At 37.9% G+C, this 20069-nt stretch overlaps 1 protein-coding gene across 4 annotated transcripts in view; it reads left to right on the forward strand.

Moving 5' to 3' along the window:
* The first annotated feature begins 617 nt into the window (after positions 1-617).
* Positions 618-20069, forward strand: part of larp4aa (La ribonucleoprotein 4Aa) — a 29941-nt gene continuing 10489 nt past the window's right edge. For 3 of the 4 annotated variants that reach the window (XM_067446054.1, XM_067446055.1, XM_067446056.1), the window contains exons 1-9: positions 618-1205; positions 9555-9681; positions 15854-15997; positions 16163-16250; positions 16371-16507; positions 16598-16701; positions 16792-16902; positions 16990-17043; positions 17127-17339. In XM_067446054.1, coding sequence (XP_067302155.1) covers positions 1092-1205; positions 9555-9681; positions 15854-15997; positions 16163-16250; positions 16371-16507; positions 16598-16701; positions 16792-16902; positions 16990-17043; positions 17127-17339 — 1092 coding nt within the window. In that variant the 5' untranslated portion in view covers positions 618-1091. The remainder of the gene's footprint in view (positions 1206-9554; positions 9682-15853; positions 15998-16162; positions 16251-16370; positions 16508-16597; positions 16702-16791; positions 16903-16989; positions 17044-17126; positions 17340-20069) is intronic. The other variant, XM_067446057.1, reaches the window with a different exon arrangement.

Below are 20069 nucleotides of genomic sequence, written 5' to 3' on the forward strand. Positions count from 1 at the left end.
TTGCACACTTCCCTATTTATCCAAGATACTGTCCCATAAGTCTCCAACTAGGTTCACCACCAGATGTCAGTCATGAATAGATCATCTTTGATATTACAAAATCATATCTGATATTATCAGTATTTGTATTATTTCTCCCTTAGATTATCAGAACAGTAATCACCAGCTGTTTTAGTTTAATGCACTGCTTTGGTGAAAAGCTCCTATTACACTTTAGGCCTACTATTTTTCTGATTGAAAAGCTTTTGATTAATGTTGGGGGGAAACAGCAAGAATATCTGAATAAAATTATACTATTCTAAGTTAAATTATTCCAGTCAGTCTCTCTCTCTTTCTCACGCCATTTCATAGTACTTGTCATATTACCTTATATTGAACTTGGGCTGTCAGTGATTCTTTTGTGTTCATAAAATGATGGTCTTGGATAACATGAAACCGAGTAAATAAAGGCAGAATTTTCATATTGACTATAAAATAATAATAGACTAAGTATAAAATAAGAAAACGTGGGACTCCGTTGAGAAATGAAACTTTTAGGGGAAAATACTTTTATTTTGCCTGCTGTCAACCGTTTACCCAACCGGAAGCGGAGCAGATCAACTTCAGAGGATATCAAGAGGTCGCTGAGGAGTGTGGGACGGTGGCGGACTGTGTTAATGTCTGCCTACTCATTAGTAAGGTGCGTGTCCCCTGTGTCCGCTTCGGTCGCCCGTTTAGGAATGTGCCCTATGGCACTGGCTTTTGTGTAAATCGCGAGGAAGGCGCGTTTGTAAAGAATTAGCTATTTTCGGCGCGCGCGCTGTCATTTTCACCCATCGGTTGCCAAACGTCGGAGCCTGAGCCGTATTTGTCGAAGCACTGATAGCTAGCCAGCTAACGTTAGTTAGCAGGAGAACTAGCCCATTCGGTGGCTAGCCAGCCAGCTCGCACTCTGAGCTTTCATCACCGAGTACCCAATAAATTCATCTTCTTTAATCGGACCGTCCTCTGTGCGTATTCTGGTGTATAAGTGAACTACTCGATCGGCTAGAAGGGTGAGTCGAGGGGGGCAGGGAGAGAACGACGGAGGCGCGGTGAGCCAGGAGCGGCCGATGAGTTCAGACCAGGGCGGAGAGTCGCAGCTGCAGGAGGAGGCTGAGCCGGGACCCAAAACCCGTGGGGAGGACGAGATCACACCCGGGACCGGGGGAGACTCGAGCGTCATGGTGAGTCGGGGCCTCTTCACCCCTCCCCAACAGGACTATCGGTCTCTGTCCATTGCCCTTCTTAAAAATAGGGTCATAGGAAGTATGATCGCTCGCTATATAAGGCCATCGGTCGGTTCACACAGCTTGCAAGCTCTGACATCACCTAAATTGCAAGTTGGCCATGTTGTTGAAGACGCTTCTTGTTGTCAATTGACAGGATGATTCATTAAGCTCTCAGTTGGCCCGCTTACAAAGGCCATTTCTAATCTGCAGCTGAACTTTGCATCATGTTTGTGGTTTTAAGATTGTTCTGTCGCGCACACAGACGACAGTTCACCGAAATAAAAATTAATTTCCACACCTTGGTGTTGGTCAAAACCCACATGAACGTAAAATGAGATGTTAGGCAGAATGACAGCAGCAGACCCCATTCTCTTCCATTGGAAAAAAAAGATGCATTGCAAGTGAATGGAGACTGAGGCTGTCAGTCCCTCACATCCTAACCAATATATGGGGTTGTTTTGTAAGATGGACCCAGAAAACATTAACATAATCTTTCATAGAGTTTCATGTTGTCTAGTCTTTTTTTCTGTGTTTACTTTATTTATTGCCATTTTATTTATTGTGCTGGTTGTTGATTATCCGTCTGCCGTGAAATAGCAAGCTTACACGGGAGTAAACCGTAGTAAAGGTTGGTTGTTTGTATGTAAGGAAGCTTGACACGACACAATTTACATTTTTGTCTGAACTGGCCCTTTAAGACGGTTGGGCATTACATGAGTAACCGGGTAAATTAGGAGAGACGGTGTTAACATTAAGTGACATGGCATCTGACGCACAGGAGCCAATGGCACATGTCGCGACACACGCATTGGCACTTCCGGTTCTCATTGGCATATGTCAGTGGATAGTGACATGTGTCGCGACACACGCGGTGGCACTTCCGGTTCTCATTGGCATGTGTCACTGACACTGTCACGAAACGCTGACACTGGCAGTGACACTGAGTCGCGGAACATGTCGCTGTATGTGACACTCACTGGCAGATGAGCTGAACAACTATACTCACGTAATTGAGGCACAAAAGCCAAAATAAATATCCTATTTTCGTGACTTGTTTCCCCTCTTAAATAAATGTTAATCTTACTTGTTAAATTTAGTAATATGTGTTAGTTTGTGACAAGCAGTATCTGAGTGGCATGTGCCACTGAATGATTTATGCAATGCCAATATTGGTGCCAATGTTGTTGATCACGCAAACTGCACGTTCTAGAAAACACGTACAAACCATCATAAGTCATTACAAGCATCCGTTACTGTAGTAAAGCTTTAATTTTGCATCATGCTGCACGCTCTCCTCTAGGTGTCAGTATAGCCAGCGCAAAGATACACCATAACTTAAGACAGTTGAGGAACATCAACTGGTGGTGCATTTGACATTTTGTCTGCAAGTTTGATGGTAGCAAAAACAGTATCTGATAGTATCAGAGTATGATATGTTAAGGCAAATTTGTAAATACTTTATCAAATTTATTTTTTGCATACTTAGGCCTACTCAGTCATGGCTTTAATATTTCACAACTAATTTTATGGAATTATGTAATGAGAAATAAACACAACTTTATAAATGTGAACGCATTCCTTCTGGATAATGGCATGTGTCACTAGAATGTGTGGCATGTGTCAGTGGATAGTGGCATGTGTCACTGACACTGTCACGGAACATGTCGCTGTGTATTGTGTCCATAGGGTTGTGTCACGTCCAGTTGCCTACACATGCTGCTGTCTGCCATGGTGTGACGTTTAGGGAACTCCAGAAGGAATGCGTTCACATTTTTAAAGTTGTGTTTATTTCTCATTACATAATTCCATAAAATTAGTTGTGAAATATTAAAGCCATGACTGAGTAGGCCTAAGTATGCAAAAAATAAATTTGATAAAGTATTTACAAATTTGCCTTAACATATCATACTCTGATACTATCAGATACTGTTTTTGCTACCATCAAACTTGCAGACAAAATGTCAAATGCACCACCAGTTGATGTTCCTCAACTGTCTTAAGTTATGGTGAATCTTTGCGCTGGCTATACTGACACCTAGAGGAGAGCGTGCAGCATGATGCAAAATTAAAGCTTTACTACAGTAACGGATGCTTGTAATGACTTATGATGGTTTGTACGTGTTTTCTAGAACGTGCAGTTTGCGTGATCAACAACATTGGCACCAATATTGGCATTGCATAAATCATTCAGTGGCACATGCCAACTCAGATACTGCTTGTCACAAACTAACACATATTACTAAATTTAACAAGTAAGATTAACATTTATTTAAGAGGGGAAAAAAGTCACGAAAATAGGATATTTATTTTGGCTTTTGTGCCACAATTACGTGAGTATAGTTGTTCAGCTCATCTGCCAGTGAGTGTCACATACAGCGACATGTTCCGCGACTCAGTGTCACTGCCAGTGTCAGCGTTTCGTGACAGTGTCAGTGACACATGCCAATGAGAACCGGAAGTGCCACCGCGTGTGTCGCGACACATGTCACTATCCACTGACATATGCCAATGAGAACCGGAAGTGCCACTGCGTGTGTCGCGACATGTGCCATTGGCTCCTGTGCGTCAGATGCCATGTCACTTAATGTTAATACTGCTACTGTAAATTAGCCCACATGCTAGCGAACGAAGGTACACATATTAGAAGTTTGTTTTTTAGTTGTGAATGAATTCATACTTTCGCTTAAGGACACAGATTTTAGTCAAATTCAACAGTAAAACCAGCTGACACCCATTCAGCGGCCTGCTTTCATAAGCTTATTCACGCAGTCATATGACACACGTGAGCCCACACGGAATTAAAACCGACTAGAACTGACGAACTCAAAATGTTTATAACATGTACTTGGAAAGTTTATATGGTTTTCTGAGTAATAATTAGCAAATATTAGTTTCAGCTTGCCTAGTTGAGTCGACGTGCTTCTCTTAAATATATCAAATATTTCCTGCACTTCAGGTTGGGAGGACCCGTAGCAACTGAGTTTTTCAGAGAACGACAGTGTCTGCTTTCAGCCAAAAGAATATTTTCTTCTGGCTGACATCCTCCAGAAATCTTAATCTTAGTAACGTTATCATAGAGGGTCTTTTAGTGTTGTTTGTGTTACAGGCGCACAGAGCTTAACAGCTGTTTTTGATAGTTTATGTGGAGGATAAGGGTTAGGAAGCAGGTGGCTGCTGCCAATGGCGCCCCCGTGGCCATGTGAAATAAGCAGGTATGAATTATTTTGGATTTGTGGCCAAAATATGAAACGCGTAATAAATGTAGCCATTGGTACCTTTTACATTGTACCTGCTTTAGTATCTAGCTTTTGAGTCTGAATACTTAAGTATCATTTAAACAGAATGCTATTTTAGTTTTGATAGCAATAAGACAGTCTGTTAAAGGCTTTTTAAAAAACACACACACAATTTGTGTATGTCAGGTCTTTTTAAAGTTTGTTTTCCCACAGTGTGTTAAAATAGAATGAAAAATGTTAATGACCTGTTATTACAACAGTGTTTTCTGTCACTTCATGATCACTAGTGTGTGTGTGTGGGGGGAGTGAAAATGGTGAAACCTGAAGTGGAGCTGGAGCCGAAACGCTCTGCTTTTCTTACATGTACTGTTCCAGACCAGCTTCCTGACATGCAAAACTAAATTCTTTAGCTTATTTGTTTTTGTAGGTGGGAATTGGAGAAGAAACCTACAGACTCTGGCCAGGTTCTGTCTAAAATGCAAGTTACTTAATATAAATTATTTATTGGACTGTTGTATAAAGGCAAAATCACACTTGCCATAGTGCTGTTGTACTAGATATCAGCTCGTCCTGTGAAAGCTGTCTGTTGTTGGGATGAAATGGTGCTGCCATGCAGGTTTGAGCGTAAACGGTCAATCTTATTGTATGGCAGAAAGATGTACTGGCAGAAAAAGATTGACTTTCTGTGCTTTTTTGAGAGGAGAAAATAAATGAATTGTTTGCGCATAAAGAGAAATCCCAGCACACAATTTAAATCCATGAGAAAGTGTTATGGTATGTTAACAAATAGTTTCAAATATGTTAACACATTCTCAAATTATTCTTGACTGAAGTACCATCTTTAATGTCTATTTAAGTTCTTGGCTTTTTCTTTGGGCATTTTAGGTTGCTTTTAAGGGGAAGGGAAGTGGTGTCAAGGAAACGCATGTTAAATGGGCTCGTCTGTCATGCTCTTAGTGTCACTCAAGACATGTAAACAAACCTCTGTGTCATCGGAACAACACAGGAAGCTTTTTACACGTAATGTTAGGGCTGCACAATTATGGTCAAAATGATAATCACGATTATTTTGCTCAAAATCATATTTGCGATTATTGATCACGATTATTCTGTCAAAAAAGGTAGGCTAATGTTGTTTACCAACCTACACTTCACCAAAAATACCTGTAGGTGACACACCGACTTCAGTTGGTGTTATCAACCAAATATGATAACTTAGTTAGATGGTAAATCAATACAAAACAACGGTGGCCCAGTAGTGCAGCCATACTAAATTAAACCACAACACAGCGGAATTAAACCACAACACAACGGAAACAAGGCTCAACACAATGAAAAAGCCACAACACAACGAAATCGAGCCACAGCACAACAAAATCGCCACAACACAACAGAATCAACACAACACAATAGAATCAACACAACACAACAGAAATGCTCCCGACCACGAGGGGGCTCTCGGAGTGCAATAAAGTTAGTTTCCCTTGCCATTCCTTACAAAGATAAACACTACAATCAGTTTTAACTGTGTAACCATTGTATGTTGTTGACATGAGATATTTCTTCAAAATCACATACAGGCATCTGCATATTTATACTTGAAAGCACTTTTACACAGTGTTATGGCTTTTGATGCCCGAGGGAACATCTGCCAATTCCACCATGCAGTTGAAACATATAATTTGTATGAATTAAATTTACTTTTAACATTTAAATACAGACATGTTAATTCCACAGCTTTGTTGTATTATAAAAAACTGACTCAATGCATAACATGGAATTTGAACATTTAAACAAAACAATTAATTAATTAATACAATTATATGTTTCAACCACTTGGTGGAATTGGCAGACGTTCCCTTGTGCATCAAGTGGCGTGATCGCAAGTAAAAACGTTCTCGGGTATACATATGCAGCTATAATGCATGTAAGGTGATTTTGAATTGATATTTCATGTTGATATAAAATGGTTACACACTTAAACTTGATTGTAGTGTTAATATCTTTGTAAAGGTATGTTCACACAGAACGCGAATAGAGCGTCTGGAGCGAAGTCAGTCAATGGAAAGGCGCGTTGACGCACGTCTGGAGGTCCTGCGGCGCGATAGACGTGTTTTGCGCGGCGCGTTGTGAGCGATTCCACCTAATTTGCGCGTCCAGTGTGCGTGAATAACGCGAATTTGAAGAGAATTGAGCATCTTGCGCGATACACGCGACTGGTGCTTTTTGTGCATTCACGCGTTTGAAGCGAATTCGCGTCTACGCCTGAGTTGAAAAATTTGAATTTTGGCGTCAATTCACGCCACGTTAACCAATGAGGAGCCTGCTTGCTGCAGTCACGGGGTAAAGTGACGTGATATGAAACTGCATATAATTAAAAAAATACTGTTATTTTCTCACTAAATTTAGTTTTAATGCTTTTCAGTTGATAATGTAGTTGTTTAAAGCTCAAATATGTGGTTTACTTATAAAGACAGTGCCTATTTAAAAAGAATACTCTTGGGTTTGGGAGTTGTGAGATCCAGGCGATCTCCGGGCGCTCGTTAACCCCGGCGAGAGCAGGCTTTCCTTGGCCAGTCCATCTGTTGTTTGCCTCTGGCTCGGATGCCTCTGTTGAGGTTAAACATGACAAATAATTCATCTTGTGTACATCTAATGGCGGATCTTTGGTCCAATTAATCTATTGCTGCCTACCAAATAATTTTTACTGGGGGCAAAGTGAAGTTTCATAACTTGCAGTGAAGATAATCCAGGTAGTCAGTTGGCTGAACCACATGTGTGGCTGTTAATGCTTAATATATATATATTTTTAAATGAAAAGAGGCAGAGTGGTGTTTCAGGACATATTTCACCTGGAGCGCCTTTAATGCGTGTATATTTTGCTTCAAATGCTCGATTTTTACATGCGTCCAATTTGCTGTGGACGCGCGAATGGATTCAAAATGTTCACGCATCAAACTAGAAGCACTAGATGGTCGATTTTTGACGCTCAATTCGCATTTGGTGTGAACGCAGCGTTAGACCATAGACAGTAAAAGAAATGGACCGAGCGATCCCATTGACGTCAACGGCGAAATAATGAAGTCAACCTAGGGGCACTCACTTCCTGATGGCTGAGCGAACTGCGCAGGCTCAGACTGAGCTTGACGACGTAGATGTGACGTGAGCCTCCTGTATGACAGCTGTAGGTCTTCTAGTAGATGTGGAAAGTGAAAGCTGAATCACGTTGTTTAAATATTTTCTCCCGTTGCTTTTGGCTCACTATGGGCTTCTCCCCATTCTTCCCCCTTGACTTTATCAGACTTTCTCCACGTCCCCCCGACTGCCTCATAGACATTAAAAGATTGCCTGCGCGCGTCTCCTCAGGTCTATACGGTAATTTCTCAACTGTGTGACAGAGTCGCGTTGGTTATGACGCAATCGTTAGCCTATTTTTACAAAAACAGCTTCTGCGGGGCGATAGTGTAAGATACAAGGTAACGGAGCCTTTTATGCATTGTCGTGTTTCTTTAGAAATAAACAATCGACAAATGGAGTCTTTAAACGCCTCAGATGTAAAGTTATTCACTGTCAAAGTGACTCAAAAATGAATGGGAGTCAATGGGATACTAACAGCAGGTGATGGCTTGGTTAGCAATGGCAGCCCCTAGGGGTGGAACGCTTTCCGAGTGCTAGATTACCCCCTTGCGTTAGACTTGACAATCTATAGATCAATGGCAAGGGAAACTAACTTTATTGCTCTCTGAGAGCCCCCTAGTGTTTGGGAGCATTTCTGTTGTGTTGTGGCTATTGCGTTGTGTTGTGCTTTGTTTCCGTTGTGTTGTGCCTTGTTTCCGTTGTGTTCGGGTTTAATTTAGTATGGCTAAATTAAAACCGTTATAAAGAAAAAGCTTAACGTCACTTAATGTAGCCTACTAGTGATATTAAAAGATCACATTCTGCACAAACCAATTTTTCAGTATAGCATGCTTTATTAGTATTTAATGTTTGGTCTTTTAATGTCACTGTAGCCTACATTAAGCCACGTTAAGCATTTTCTTTATGGAAGGAAAATGTCAATTAAATGCGTTGCATTCCCATTCAGGGCTCATCTGCTTTTCTGTACATAGTATGCTTTTAAGTATGGTGTTCACTACGTGTGGTTTGTTAATAACAGTCTTCGTTAATTAAGCCACATTAAGCTTTTTTCACATTTTCATGTAAAGCGTTTGAGAACGACCCAGTAGCGCTATAAATTTCAACTGATTCACGTTATGAAAACTGCTAAAACCTTTAGGAACTTCAAAAGATAAAACGGCAAAACTCGTAATATTATTTCCAATAATTCTAAATGATGTTCCTTTTCCCGATTCAATTGTCACATCAGTTGGAAAGATGCGTTTATTCTGCAAACAGTATGGTGGAGATCCGTATGGGCATTTGTTGGAATTTGTCGCTGAAGGTTTGATCATGGCAGATTTAGTCACGCAAATAGCAAAAGTGTCTTGTGAAGAAACAAAGACTGGCTGTATGACACTTTCATTGAAGCAGGATTTTGCTGTGGAGAGCTAAAATGCAGAGCATGCGTTTTGTTTTCAGATCATCCCCGCTTCTTCCACATTTAGAGAGAGCGCGTACTGAGGGTTGCCAGATTGCATTGATTAAGTAAAACACCGGGAAGAAAGTATATCCTTTTAAAGGAAGAGCTCTATTTGGGGGATTTAAGCTCTTCGCATCTGGCAACCACAAGCATGACTGCTAGTGGAGACTCTTTATCAACGCAAACCCCAAAGAAAAAACACGTTTTAAGGTTAAATAACGAGCAGGCCAATATCGTTACTATTATTTGAAATCAATCGACAGAAGCAGATCTCGTTATCAGGATTAAAATATGATTAATCTTGCAGTCCTACGTCATGTCTATAGAAAGAGACCTAAAATGATTTAATCGGTTATTAGAGCTTTTGAATGAGGGATATCAACATATCAACAGCTCTAAACATGCTTGTATTATAAAATGTCTCTTGCAGATTTTAAAACAAATCTTTCAGTTTGAATGATTTCATTGCATTTCTTTCTCTTGCACTAGGTCACTGCTAAGGGAGCTGGTCTGAACCCCAATGCCAAGGTGTGGCAGAAGATTCCTGCAACACAAAATGAAGCTCCTGTGGATGGCACTGTGGCCTCCCCCTGGTCCCAGAACAATACGGCTGAAGGTAAAGTATATTTCAATACATTCTTAATCTTAATTAGTCACTGTGCAATGTGTCAGATCATGTGTGCTAACCGTAAAACCATGTTATGCATAATCTGGAGGTTTTTTTTAGTTAAGACTGTTAGTTTTGGGAGATAAAAGGTTATAGATAATTAGCCTTTTTGCCTTATTCTTAATTCACTTCCATTCAATTTAATTAAAAAGTTACTTTAAAATGTTGGGAATGTTTTGGTAAGATTTTTTGCCCCTATCATGTTTTTTCAAAAATTCCCTTTCCTGCTGTGTAATATAGCTGTTTGTGAATGTGAACATTTTACAAAGTTGTAAAGTTGGAAATACTTTTCTCCCAAAATAAAGAAATGACACTGAACTGCCTAAACAAGTAATTTGTAGGGGTGTAACAATATATCGCAATACAAAAATAAAAAAGATTTATCGTGGGGATAGTGAAAATGTGTATTGTTAATATTAGGGCTGGGTAAAAAAGACAGATTTCTCTATTTTAATCAATTCTCATTTTTATGATGCGATATTGATTCTTAAATCCCAAGAATCGATTAGTCATCCTGTTTTCAGTTGAAGAATGAACGTAACTTTGCAATTTATGCCATGGTCTGTCTAAATATTTGATTCTGATTGGCTGGAAGGTGTGCAGTAAAATCGTTGAATGCACTGATAGTTCCAAGTCAGATGAATCATCGTTCTACAGGTCCTTCTAAAATAATTAGCATATTGTGATTAGGGCTGAAACGATTCATCAAGTAACTCGAGTTAATCGAATCAAAAAAATCCTCGAGGCAAAATCATCTGCCTCGACGCTTCGCTTAGTCCATTTAACTACACACAGATATTGCAGAAAGACATTTTTTGTGTAAGGACTCGGAGTATGAGCGGATTGCGGTTATATCCGCGGTTCAGGTGCATAAACATCCCAAACATTGCAGGTGGATGAGAGAAATCGTTAATATGTTGATTTTAATAAAGACGCGGAACTCTCATATCACACTAAAACGCAATGAATGCGTGTCGTTCTTTAACTTTCGTTTTCAGCTCATGTCGAGATCAAAGACCGCAATGCGAGAGAGAGAGAGAGAGAGCGGGCGGGCATCAGCACTGGTAATATCATTTAATATCGCTGTTTTTAAATGAAGAAAACTGTGTGTTAAGCTTCAGGATGCGACGCTGAACATTTAAGTTTCATTTGCGGCAGTTCACGCGTCAGCTGAGGAGATACGAGCAACTCCAAACACATGAACGCGATGGAGTTTGCAGCTTTGCACATGGATCACCGTCATTGTGATGTGTGTGAAACCTTTAATGAGACTTTATATATCCTACTTGATAATATCTTCGAAATGCACCATTAGATGTTCTCAATACTAGGTGCAACAAATATCAGAACAAGCTGATACGCGCGCGTGTGTGTGTGTGTGTGTGTGTGTGTGTGTGTGTGTGTGAGATGAGCAGCGCTCGTGCTTTCAGAGCTCAGAGCTGCGTGCTTTCATTGATTTGTGTAATTTAAATATCACACTTTAATCATATTTATAGCTACTAACTTAAAACAAGCTGTGTTACAATGATGAATGATTAGCTCAAAAGATCAGCATGCGTGATGTACTTTATCTGAATTAAACATATCTCGCGTTTGATCACGTTCTAGCGGTTATTCCTCCGTGTGATGTATAGGTTGTCGACCCTGGTTTATGTAGGCTAAATGTAATTTTGCCAAAATATTTTTTTTTGTTTTGTTTAGCAACCTACTTCAGTGTAGCTAATATGTGACGATAGCATCGCGCTTAACACGGAGGATTTGAAGTTGTGCCGGTTGCGGGTGGATGGCTTGCTTCTAACAGCTGATTCGGTGACGGTAGAGCTGATCCGCGCATCTCTTGTTCCAAGTTAACCTGTCCAATACATTTTGCTTCAGTAAAGGAGTAAATAAGACAGTAAATGCTTATGTCATGCCTGAGCTGAAGCTGAAACATGAAAGTTAAGTTGCACAACATATACAATGTTTAGTTATTTATATTATTTATAGAATATTTATATTATATAGAATTTATAGAATATTTATATTATTTATATTGGCATTATTGTTATTTATATTACTACTATTTAGATTTATTGGTTGTAGGTTTAGTTTTAGATTGAACTATGTTTACCTTTTTAAAGTAATTTGAAATAGATTTTTATTTAATATAATATGGCAATTGTATGCATTAAAATTGTTTAGTTTCACAGTTATTAATGTATGCAATTTCAGCAATAAAACTTAATTTTTCTAAAAAGAAGACAAATTAGATGTTAATTTTAAGATACCCGTCTTATTGTCTCTTATTGCTCTTTAATAAAGAAAAAGTAATTATTATCCGATTAATCGATCGATTAAGTGGTAGATTAATCGATTACAAAAAGAATCGATAGCTGCAGCCCTAATTGTGATAAAGTTCATTATTTTCCATAATGTAATGATAAAAATTCAACTTTCATATATTTTAGATTCATTGCACACCAACTGAAATATTTCAAGTCTTTTATTGTTTTAATACTGATGATTTTGGCATACAGCTCATGAAAACCCAAAATCCCAAAAAATTTGCATATCATGAAAAGGTTCTCTAAATGAGCTATTAACCTAATCATTTGAATCTTATCACAATATGCAATTTTTTTTTAGAAGAACCTGTATATTAATGCGCATTTTTCATTATGAATCATGCGTCACTCGCATACAGAGTGCGGCTTCAGGAGTATAGAAACTTGTTATCAAAGCCACTGCGTGACTTGAACCAAGAAAATAGCTAAGCTACTGGATCACTACATTATTTCTCTGCAATTATGGGGTTACATCGCTTTAAGTAATAAAAGCACATCATTGTTAAGAGAGACGCTGAACAGATGCAGTCACGCATGTACGAATCTCTCGCACTGTCTATCTCTCGCTCTCTCACACTCTCTCTCTCTAATTACTTCAAATAAATACTATAATCCATTAGTTCAAATAAACGTATTACTTTATACACTACTTTATCTCAGTGTCTGATTCAATGGAGGTAGAATGCTGGATCTAATGAGCTGTAACTGACAAATATTACTGTCAATGTTACCCTTCCGGTCAAATATTGCGCTGCAAACATTTTAATAACAGCTTTAAGTTGTCAGTGTTATGTCAGTTGTCAAGAGGATTGACCTCTTGTAACCAAGTAGCTCCTTTTTAGGTACTAAATTGTCAGGAGGCTGTCATGCTTCTCTTCGTGTACTCTCAGACAGGTGTTTTGTGCGCGCTATGGAAAGTAAATGGGCCATACGTCATCGCATTGCTATATTATTAATATCCCGATATGCCACTTTTTTTTATTATGTAAAAATTTATACCGGTATTATCGTGGACGGTTAGCCTGACGTGGTCATACTCAATTCTAGTAAGAATATGAGTCTTACACCTCTCCATTGGGATGTAATTATGGTGTGTGTTACCCCTAACATGTACTGTATCTGATATACCGTATATACCCGAATATAAGGCGAGGTTTTGTGTCCTAAAAATAGGCTAAATGCGGGGTCGTCTTATTTTTGCGATATAGACAAATTCACATATCTATTAAACTGACGATAACAAATTTGCGTTGTTGACGCGCGTGCAGCCTCTCGAAGATAAATCGCAAAACATGAACGCTGCTCACACTGAGAAACAGCGCAAAACATTCAAAATGTTTTTATATTTATAAACTGATACAATTAAACAACATCACTCAACCAAGAGTGTGCTTTCCTGAATACGATCACAACTGAAAATGACACTGATTTCATATGACAACTAATGAACATTAAGTCACTTACATTTTAGATGCAGTATTGAGTGTTTTTGTTCCGTTTCAGCAGCAAAAATAGTTCCAAAAAGCAGAACCAAAAACGCATCTCACAGCAACAGTGCGTTACTGAATGATTCATTGTTTGAATGAATCGTTTGAATGAATGACTAACTCATTAAGACTCACCTGCTGCCACCTACTGGTGGTTTAGTTTCATGTTTAAACATACTTTCTAAAAATGTTATTTTTCCAAAAAAAAAAAAATCTCATAACATTATTTAATGCAGTTGTAATTTTTCAGTGTAAATTATTTAATTTGATTGGTATCAGCCCTATAGTGTCTTATTTTAATTGAATGTATATATCAAATTTAAGAATATAATATAAGATTAGGGGTAAAAATGCCCTTTAAAAAGGTAATAAAATCAAAAATATGCAGATTTTAATACGCCAGAGCTGATTTAACACTGGTGAGAATATTGCTTCAGAATACTACACAAAAAAATAAACTTTTTTTCTGGACAAACACATTTTTTTACTCGGACCTATTTACTTATCCAAAGGACAAGCAAACATGCTTAATGTCGAGCCCTGTAATGAATAGTGTTAAAAAAAATCCAATTAATTATCAGTAGAATTTTTCAAATATTTTTTTTCTGTTGAAAACAAGATTTTTTTTCCACAAATTCTTTTCCCCTAAAAATAAGTCTGGAAAATGGGGGGTCGTTTTATATTCAGGTTCATCTTATATTCGGGTATATACGGTATATCCGCTATATCGCTTGTGAATGGAAATCGAATTGTAACATTTCTGTTAATAATACCCAGCCCTAGTTACTATGTAAGGAAAAATTAAAGTTTTTGCAGAGTGTCAGTACTACAGTAAACTATTATATAATATATAATATTGCAGAGGGTGAATATTTGTGGGTCCTGATGCCAAATGTCTTTTATTCTGGTGTCACCATTGTCCTGTGCATTGGGTTAGCAGCACCAAGTACAAAACTATTCATTTCCACCCACAATGTAATACCAAATTTAGCATTTTAATCAACAGTGTGTTTTTTTTTTTTGTTAACCTTTTACCGTGTCTTGGTGTATTGCAATAATATTGCATCATGAGTTCGAATCATGACGAGGGTATCGTTACACCCCTAGTAGTTTGTAATTCAAATCCCAATGCATTATGTTCTACGTCATTAGAAAATACATTTGCATAATGCCTGCCAAAGTTGTACGTTGTCCGTCCGCGAACAAATTGACAATGAACAAATTCCCCGAACAAATTTTCCTGGCTACTGCTTCCGAAATATCAATGCGTATTTGCAAAACGCTTGCTACTGAAAGATGGATCAGTATTAGTACCAAGTTTATTTGGCCCAGCTTGCTCCTCCCAACCTGTAAGTATAAATAATTATTGATGTATATATTTTCTACCAGGCGTTTTATATTTTGTACGTTTCCAGCTAACTCGCATTTTTACTGTATTAGAGACTGATTCAACCTTGTTGTGATATCCAGTGTATATGTTGAGATATTGTCAAAAACTGTTACAATATTGTGACCCAAAAACAAAATTGTAAACCTTTAAAATAGCATAATAGGGGCACTTTAATGTTATTCAAAAATACCTTCTATGCTCATTAAGGCTTTATTTTAATAAAAACGATAATTTTGTGGAATGGTATAATATAACTTTTAAAAAAAAATGTTATGTCTTGATTTATGTGATGGGAAAACTGATTTATTCAAAATGCATTCATTACTCAAGTTTTCAGGATATGATTCTTCAGCAATCATTTGAATATGCTTATTAGTTGCTCAAGAAACATTTCTTAATTTTTATGGAGTCCTAGAAGAGATGGATATATAGTTCAAAAGAAGAGCTTTAAAAAATAAATAAATTATTAGTCTGCGCTGCTAAGACCTGCTCGCATCTCATACAGACACGCAATTTTCACTTTAGACATAACCGACTGCATTTATATATGTTGTGTTTGACAGTATTAGTGCAGTAAGACTACGTAGCTCAGCGTATGTTTAACCAAGGCGCTATATATATATATATATATATATATATATATATATATATATATATAGTTAGTTTTTTTTTTACATAATAAATGTATTTGTGGTCATTTGACCAATTCAATGCATCGTTGCTGAGTAAACATATTACCTAGCCCTAAACTTTGAATTGTAGTGGCAAAACATTTGTTGAACTGCTATAGGTTAGCAGATTTTTTTTTTGACTTCCTACAAAGGTTGCAAAAACAAATGACAGAGATGAATAAAAATACATGCATACATTTTGTATATGTATTTATTTTTCTCTGTCATTTTTTTTCTGCATTCACCTAGATGCCACTGTAGGTAAACCGTACATGCCTGGCTTCTCCACTCTCGAGGAGAACAGCACCTCTGGTACTGTAGTAGGTGTGGTGAACGGTATGGACCCCCCTGACCAAAGCTTCCCGATTTGTGAGCGCACTACCACAAATAATGGTATGTGATGCTAATTGTGAAATATGATACAGTTTGCATCAGCACATGCACATGTCAGCAAGATAAATAGCCTAAATACATCACTGTTATCTTTTATTGGTGTGTTCAGTTAGCATGTGACACACACACTTACCTTTAATGTTTACCCACCTTGTTTTCACGTAGTGGAGTCCAAGCTCCTTGAGGAACAACCCCTCTCTGAAGAGACTTTGCGTGAGTCTCTCAAAAAAGAATTGGAGTTTTGTTTCTCTAGGTAAGTGGAGGCCTGTAATGCGATGTAAGCTTTCAATTTAATGCAACTAAGTAAACAGCACTTTACAGCCACTCTCCTCCCATCAGCTGCATTTACTGATGCTCCTCTTTCATCCCACAGGGAGAATTTATCTAAGGATCTTTACCTAATATCTCAAATGGACAGTGACCAGTTTGTCCCCATTTGGACTATTGCCAGCATGGAAGGAATCAAGGTCCTCACAACTGACATGGACCTCATCTTGGATGTCCTCAGATGTACGCGCCTGTTTTGCATTTTACATCTATGCTTGAATTTATTTTTATTTAGTCAAAGTAAACAATTAACATTGCTCTGACCGCTCCCAGCATCCCCTATGGTCCAAGTCGATGAAAAAGGGGAAAAAGTGCGGCCAAATCACAAACGTTGCATCATCATTCTGCGAGAAGTCCCTGAAACAACACCTGTTGAGGTAAAAAAGTAAAAATAAATCATGAAATGGGATTGCTTGGGATATTTGGGGTATAATTAGATTCTCTCATGTTTTTTTTTGTCTCACCAGGAAGTGGAAGCCTTGTTCAAGAATGACAACTGTCCCAAGGTAATAAGCGTGGAGTTTGCACACAACAACAACTGGTACATTACATTCCAATCAGATACAGACGCTCAACAGGTATGAATTTCCATTATTATTTAGAGATTCAACAGATTCAACTTGCCCTTGGATTTGAAACTAATTGCTTTTTTTGCTTCCATCCAGGCCTACAGATTTTTAAGGGAAGAAGTAAAGACATTTCAGGGAAAACCAATCATGGTAAATAGTATACAATAATGTGGGGCATTAAATTTATTTGCATGTCAGATGTGTTCCTAACTTTTTGCATTTCTTATTCTCAGGCCAGAATAAAAGCCATCAACACATTCTTTGCAAAGAATGGTTACCGCAACCTGGACTGTAGTGTGTATCCTCAGCAATCTCACACTCAGTCGCAGTACAGCTCCCCTCTCTTCATGCAGCCTGTTTACAGCCCCCAGCAGCAGTACCCACTCTACGGCATAGTACCTCCTACTTGGACACCATCTCCTACTCCATACTTTGAGACACCCCTGGTAAGATCTTATTTTAAGGATTACCCCTGGTAATCCTTATTTTGACTAAGGATATACCTCATACAATAAGCCAATAATTGTTGTTATAAGTTGCTTTTATATTTTTGTATTTAAAGTGTCCCTGTTAAATATTGTTTTTTGGGATGTCTTTAGAACCAGTACTTTGGTACCAAGTCAGTGTCAGCATTTAAAAATTATGTTGGTACTTGTTTTTCTACAGTACCATAAGTACCGATGGTACCAAACATTTATGCACTATAGCATGTAGGTTGAACCCAAACAGGTTATCAGAGCAAATCAGTAATTAAGAATAGTTAGAACAGATTTTAGGGAGAATGTATGTTTTTAAGGGTCCCCATACTTCGCTGCCATATAGTGCAATTGGTTCAGTTATTGCTTTTAGGATTTTTAGCCAGGTTTGAATGGGAATTATATGTTGAATTTTATTTTTAATCATGTAGAAGACCCTCATTGCTTTTGCTTTCAGCTCATTCACATCCAGATTGAAATGTCTGGTTCAACTCCATTTTAGTCCTAGATAGGTGTATTCATGGGTGTGTTGGAGCACCTGGTTTCCTGCTCTGAAGATTTTTTTTTTCCTAAATAGATCCAGATGTAGGAAAAATAAATAAATCTTATTTTAGTTTTTGCTAGATTAGTTTTAAAGGTGTCCTAGAATGATTTGAAACAATATTTTAAATTGTTCTCTGATATCTAAATTGAGGATATGTGGCTTATTTAAGGTCAAAAATTGTCCAGATACAGTTTTACAGGTCCATTTACAACCCTAGAAATTGTCCCTAGGATGTAATGCTGTTTGCCTTATTTGGAATAGGGATGGGCATTTGCCCAAAATATTATATTCGAATATTTGGGCTCATACAAATCGAATATTCGTTTATTTAAATTAGGTATTTTGAGGAAATTAAAGAAGTTTTTTTTGTGTTTTTTATCAACATGTCACCAATTCTGAACAAGCTTATGATTAGGCAATGTACACAACACGCTTACGTTATATCTTAGTTTAAAAAAATTAAACAGTATGTGTAAAAAATAAAAATGCCTAAAGAACAAAAGCATTATAAGCTCTTGTTTACTACTTACCCACTGTAAAATAATCATACTTCAGTTCTCAAAACTGTATATTTATTTAACAAATTGACTAATCCTTGTCAAATGGCTATCGTTTCAACTTAATAGTGAAGGTGACGTTATTTACACAGATCGAGTGAGCGATCTGTAAGCAACTAAACAGTAGTAGTAAACATAGTTAGCTTCTGAGTTGTGTTAATGATGAAATATAGGCTAATTTAGATTTCAATCCGTCAAAAGGGATTGACATAAGTATCTACTGTTGTATTTTATGACAACACTGGCAGGAATTGATATTAACCTTTGTCATTTGACAATCTGTTATGTGAGCTACTTGGAGTTTCCAATACTAGCATCTTGCGTTAGATCTAGACAACACAGGGGATATTATCGTAATTTGTCTTGCTAAGAAACTTTTAATTTAATCCGAAATGGGTTCGACAGTCAAGAAGTGGATAAAATCACTACTTACTGTTTGCAGGAATATGGTTGGAATTGGCCATTTCTTCAGTTTTAGATGCTGAGCGAATCCTGCTTGATATTGCCCCAGGTTAGAAAAATACCTGTGGTGAAATGGGCCAATCAAACAAATGATTCTGAATTAAATTGTTGCGGTATCCTTTGGTAAATAAACATCAACCATGACTGTTGACATTTTTTTTTATCTGTGGGAAGGCTATGAAAAGTCCTTACGTGGTTTTGAAAATAGCCTGTTTTTCCGTGGTGTTTTTCACAAACAAGATTTACATATGAAGGAGGAGGCAATGATGTTTGAGACTCACAGTATGTGATGTCTATGTACTGAACTCTTTTTATTTAACCATGGCAAGGTTAAAGGGTTAGTTCACCCAAAAAGGAAAAAATTATTATTAATTACTCACCATTATGTCGTTCGACACCCGTAAGACCTTCATCTTCGGAACACAAATGAAGATATTTCAGTTGAAATCTGATGGCTGAAAAAGGCTTCAGATAGGCCTTCATTGACATTCAGTACATTTACACTCACAAGACCCATAAAAGGCACTAACCGTTGCTACAAAGTCCATCTCACTGCAGTGGCTCTACAGTAATAGTACGAAGCGACAAGATTTTGTGCACAAAAAAAAAAAATCACAATAAGGACTTTATCCACCAAGTTATTGTCTTCCGCGTATGCCTCGGACATGAACTCACGAAGCACCATGACACATGCGTGAGAATATGATGCAGATCTGCCGTTCGGACGGGACACATGACCCAGAAGCGAATTTTTGTCCACTTGTAGGTATTGTTGCAGCCTCAGTAATTGAGGGGGCTGTCTGTATGATTCATTGGTTTGAGTTTGTTTTAGTGGTTTGAGTAATGGGCCCTGCACACTGTGCGATTTTTCAAAATCCTTTGCAAATGTTCCTTGTCAGACTGTACGAACATGATCCTTGATGTAAGCCATGGCACATTGTAAGATCTCAGTTGTCGTTATTGTCAGATTGTACGATAGTCAAGGCGCGCTAAAAATGGATGTGCGCAAGAAAGCTCTTCTGGAGTTTTATATCATCAATGAATGACGCGTTCAGTGACAGTGAGCTGCCTTACACACGGGATTGAAATTATGGCTACAAAGAAATCTCTAGCTCTCGTTTTGATCATAGTTTGTCT

This window comes from Pseudorasbora parva, chromosome 6 (genome assembly GCF_024679245.1).
Source record: "Pseudorasbora parva isolate DD20220531a chromosome 6, ASM2467924v1, whole genome shotgun sequence".
Classification (NCBI taxonomy): Eukaryota; Metazoa; Chordata; class Actinopteri; order Cypriniformes; family Gobionidae; genus Pseudorasbora; species Pseudorasbora parva.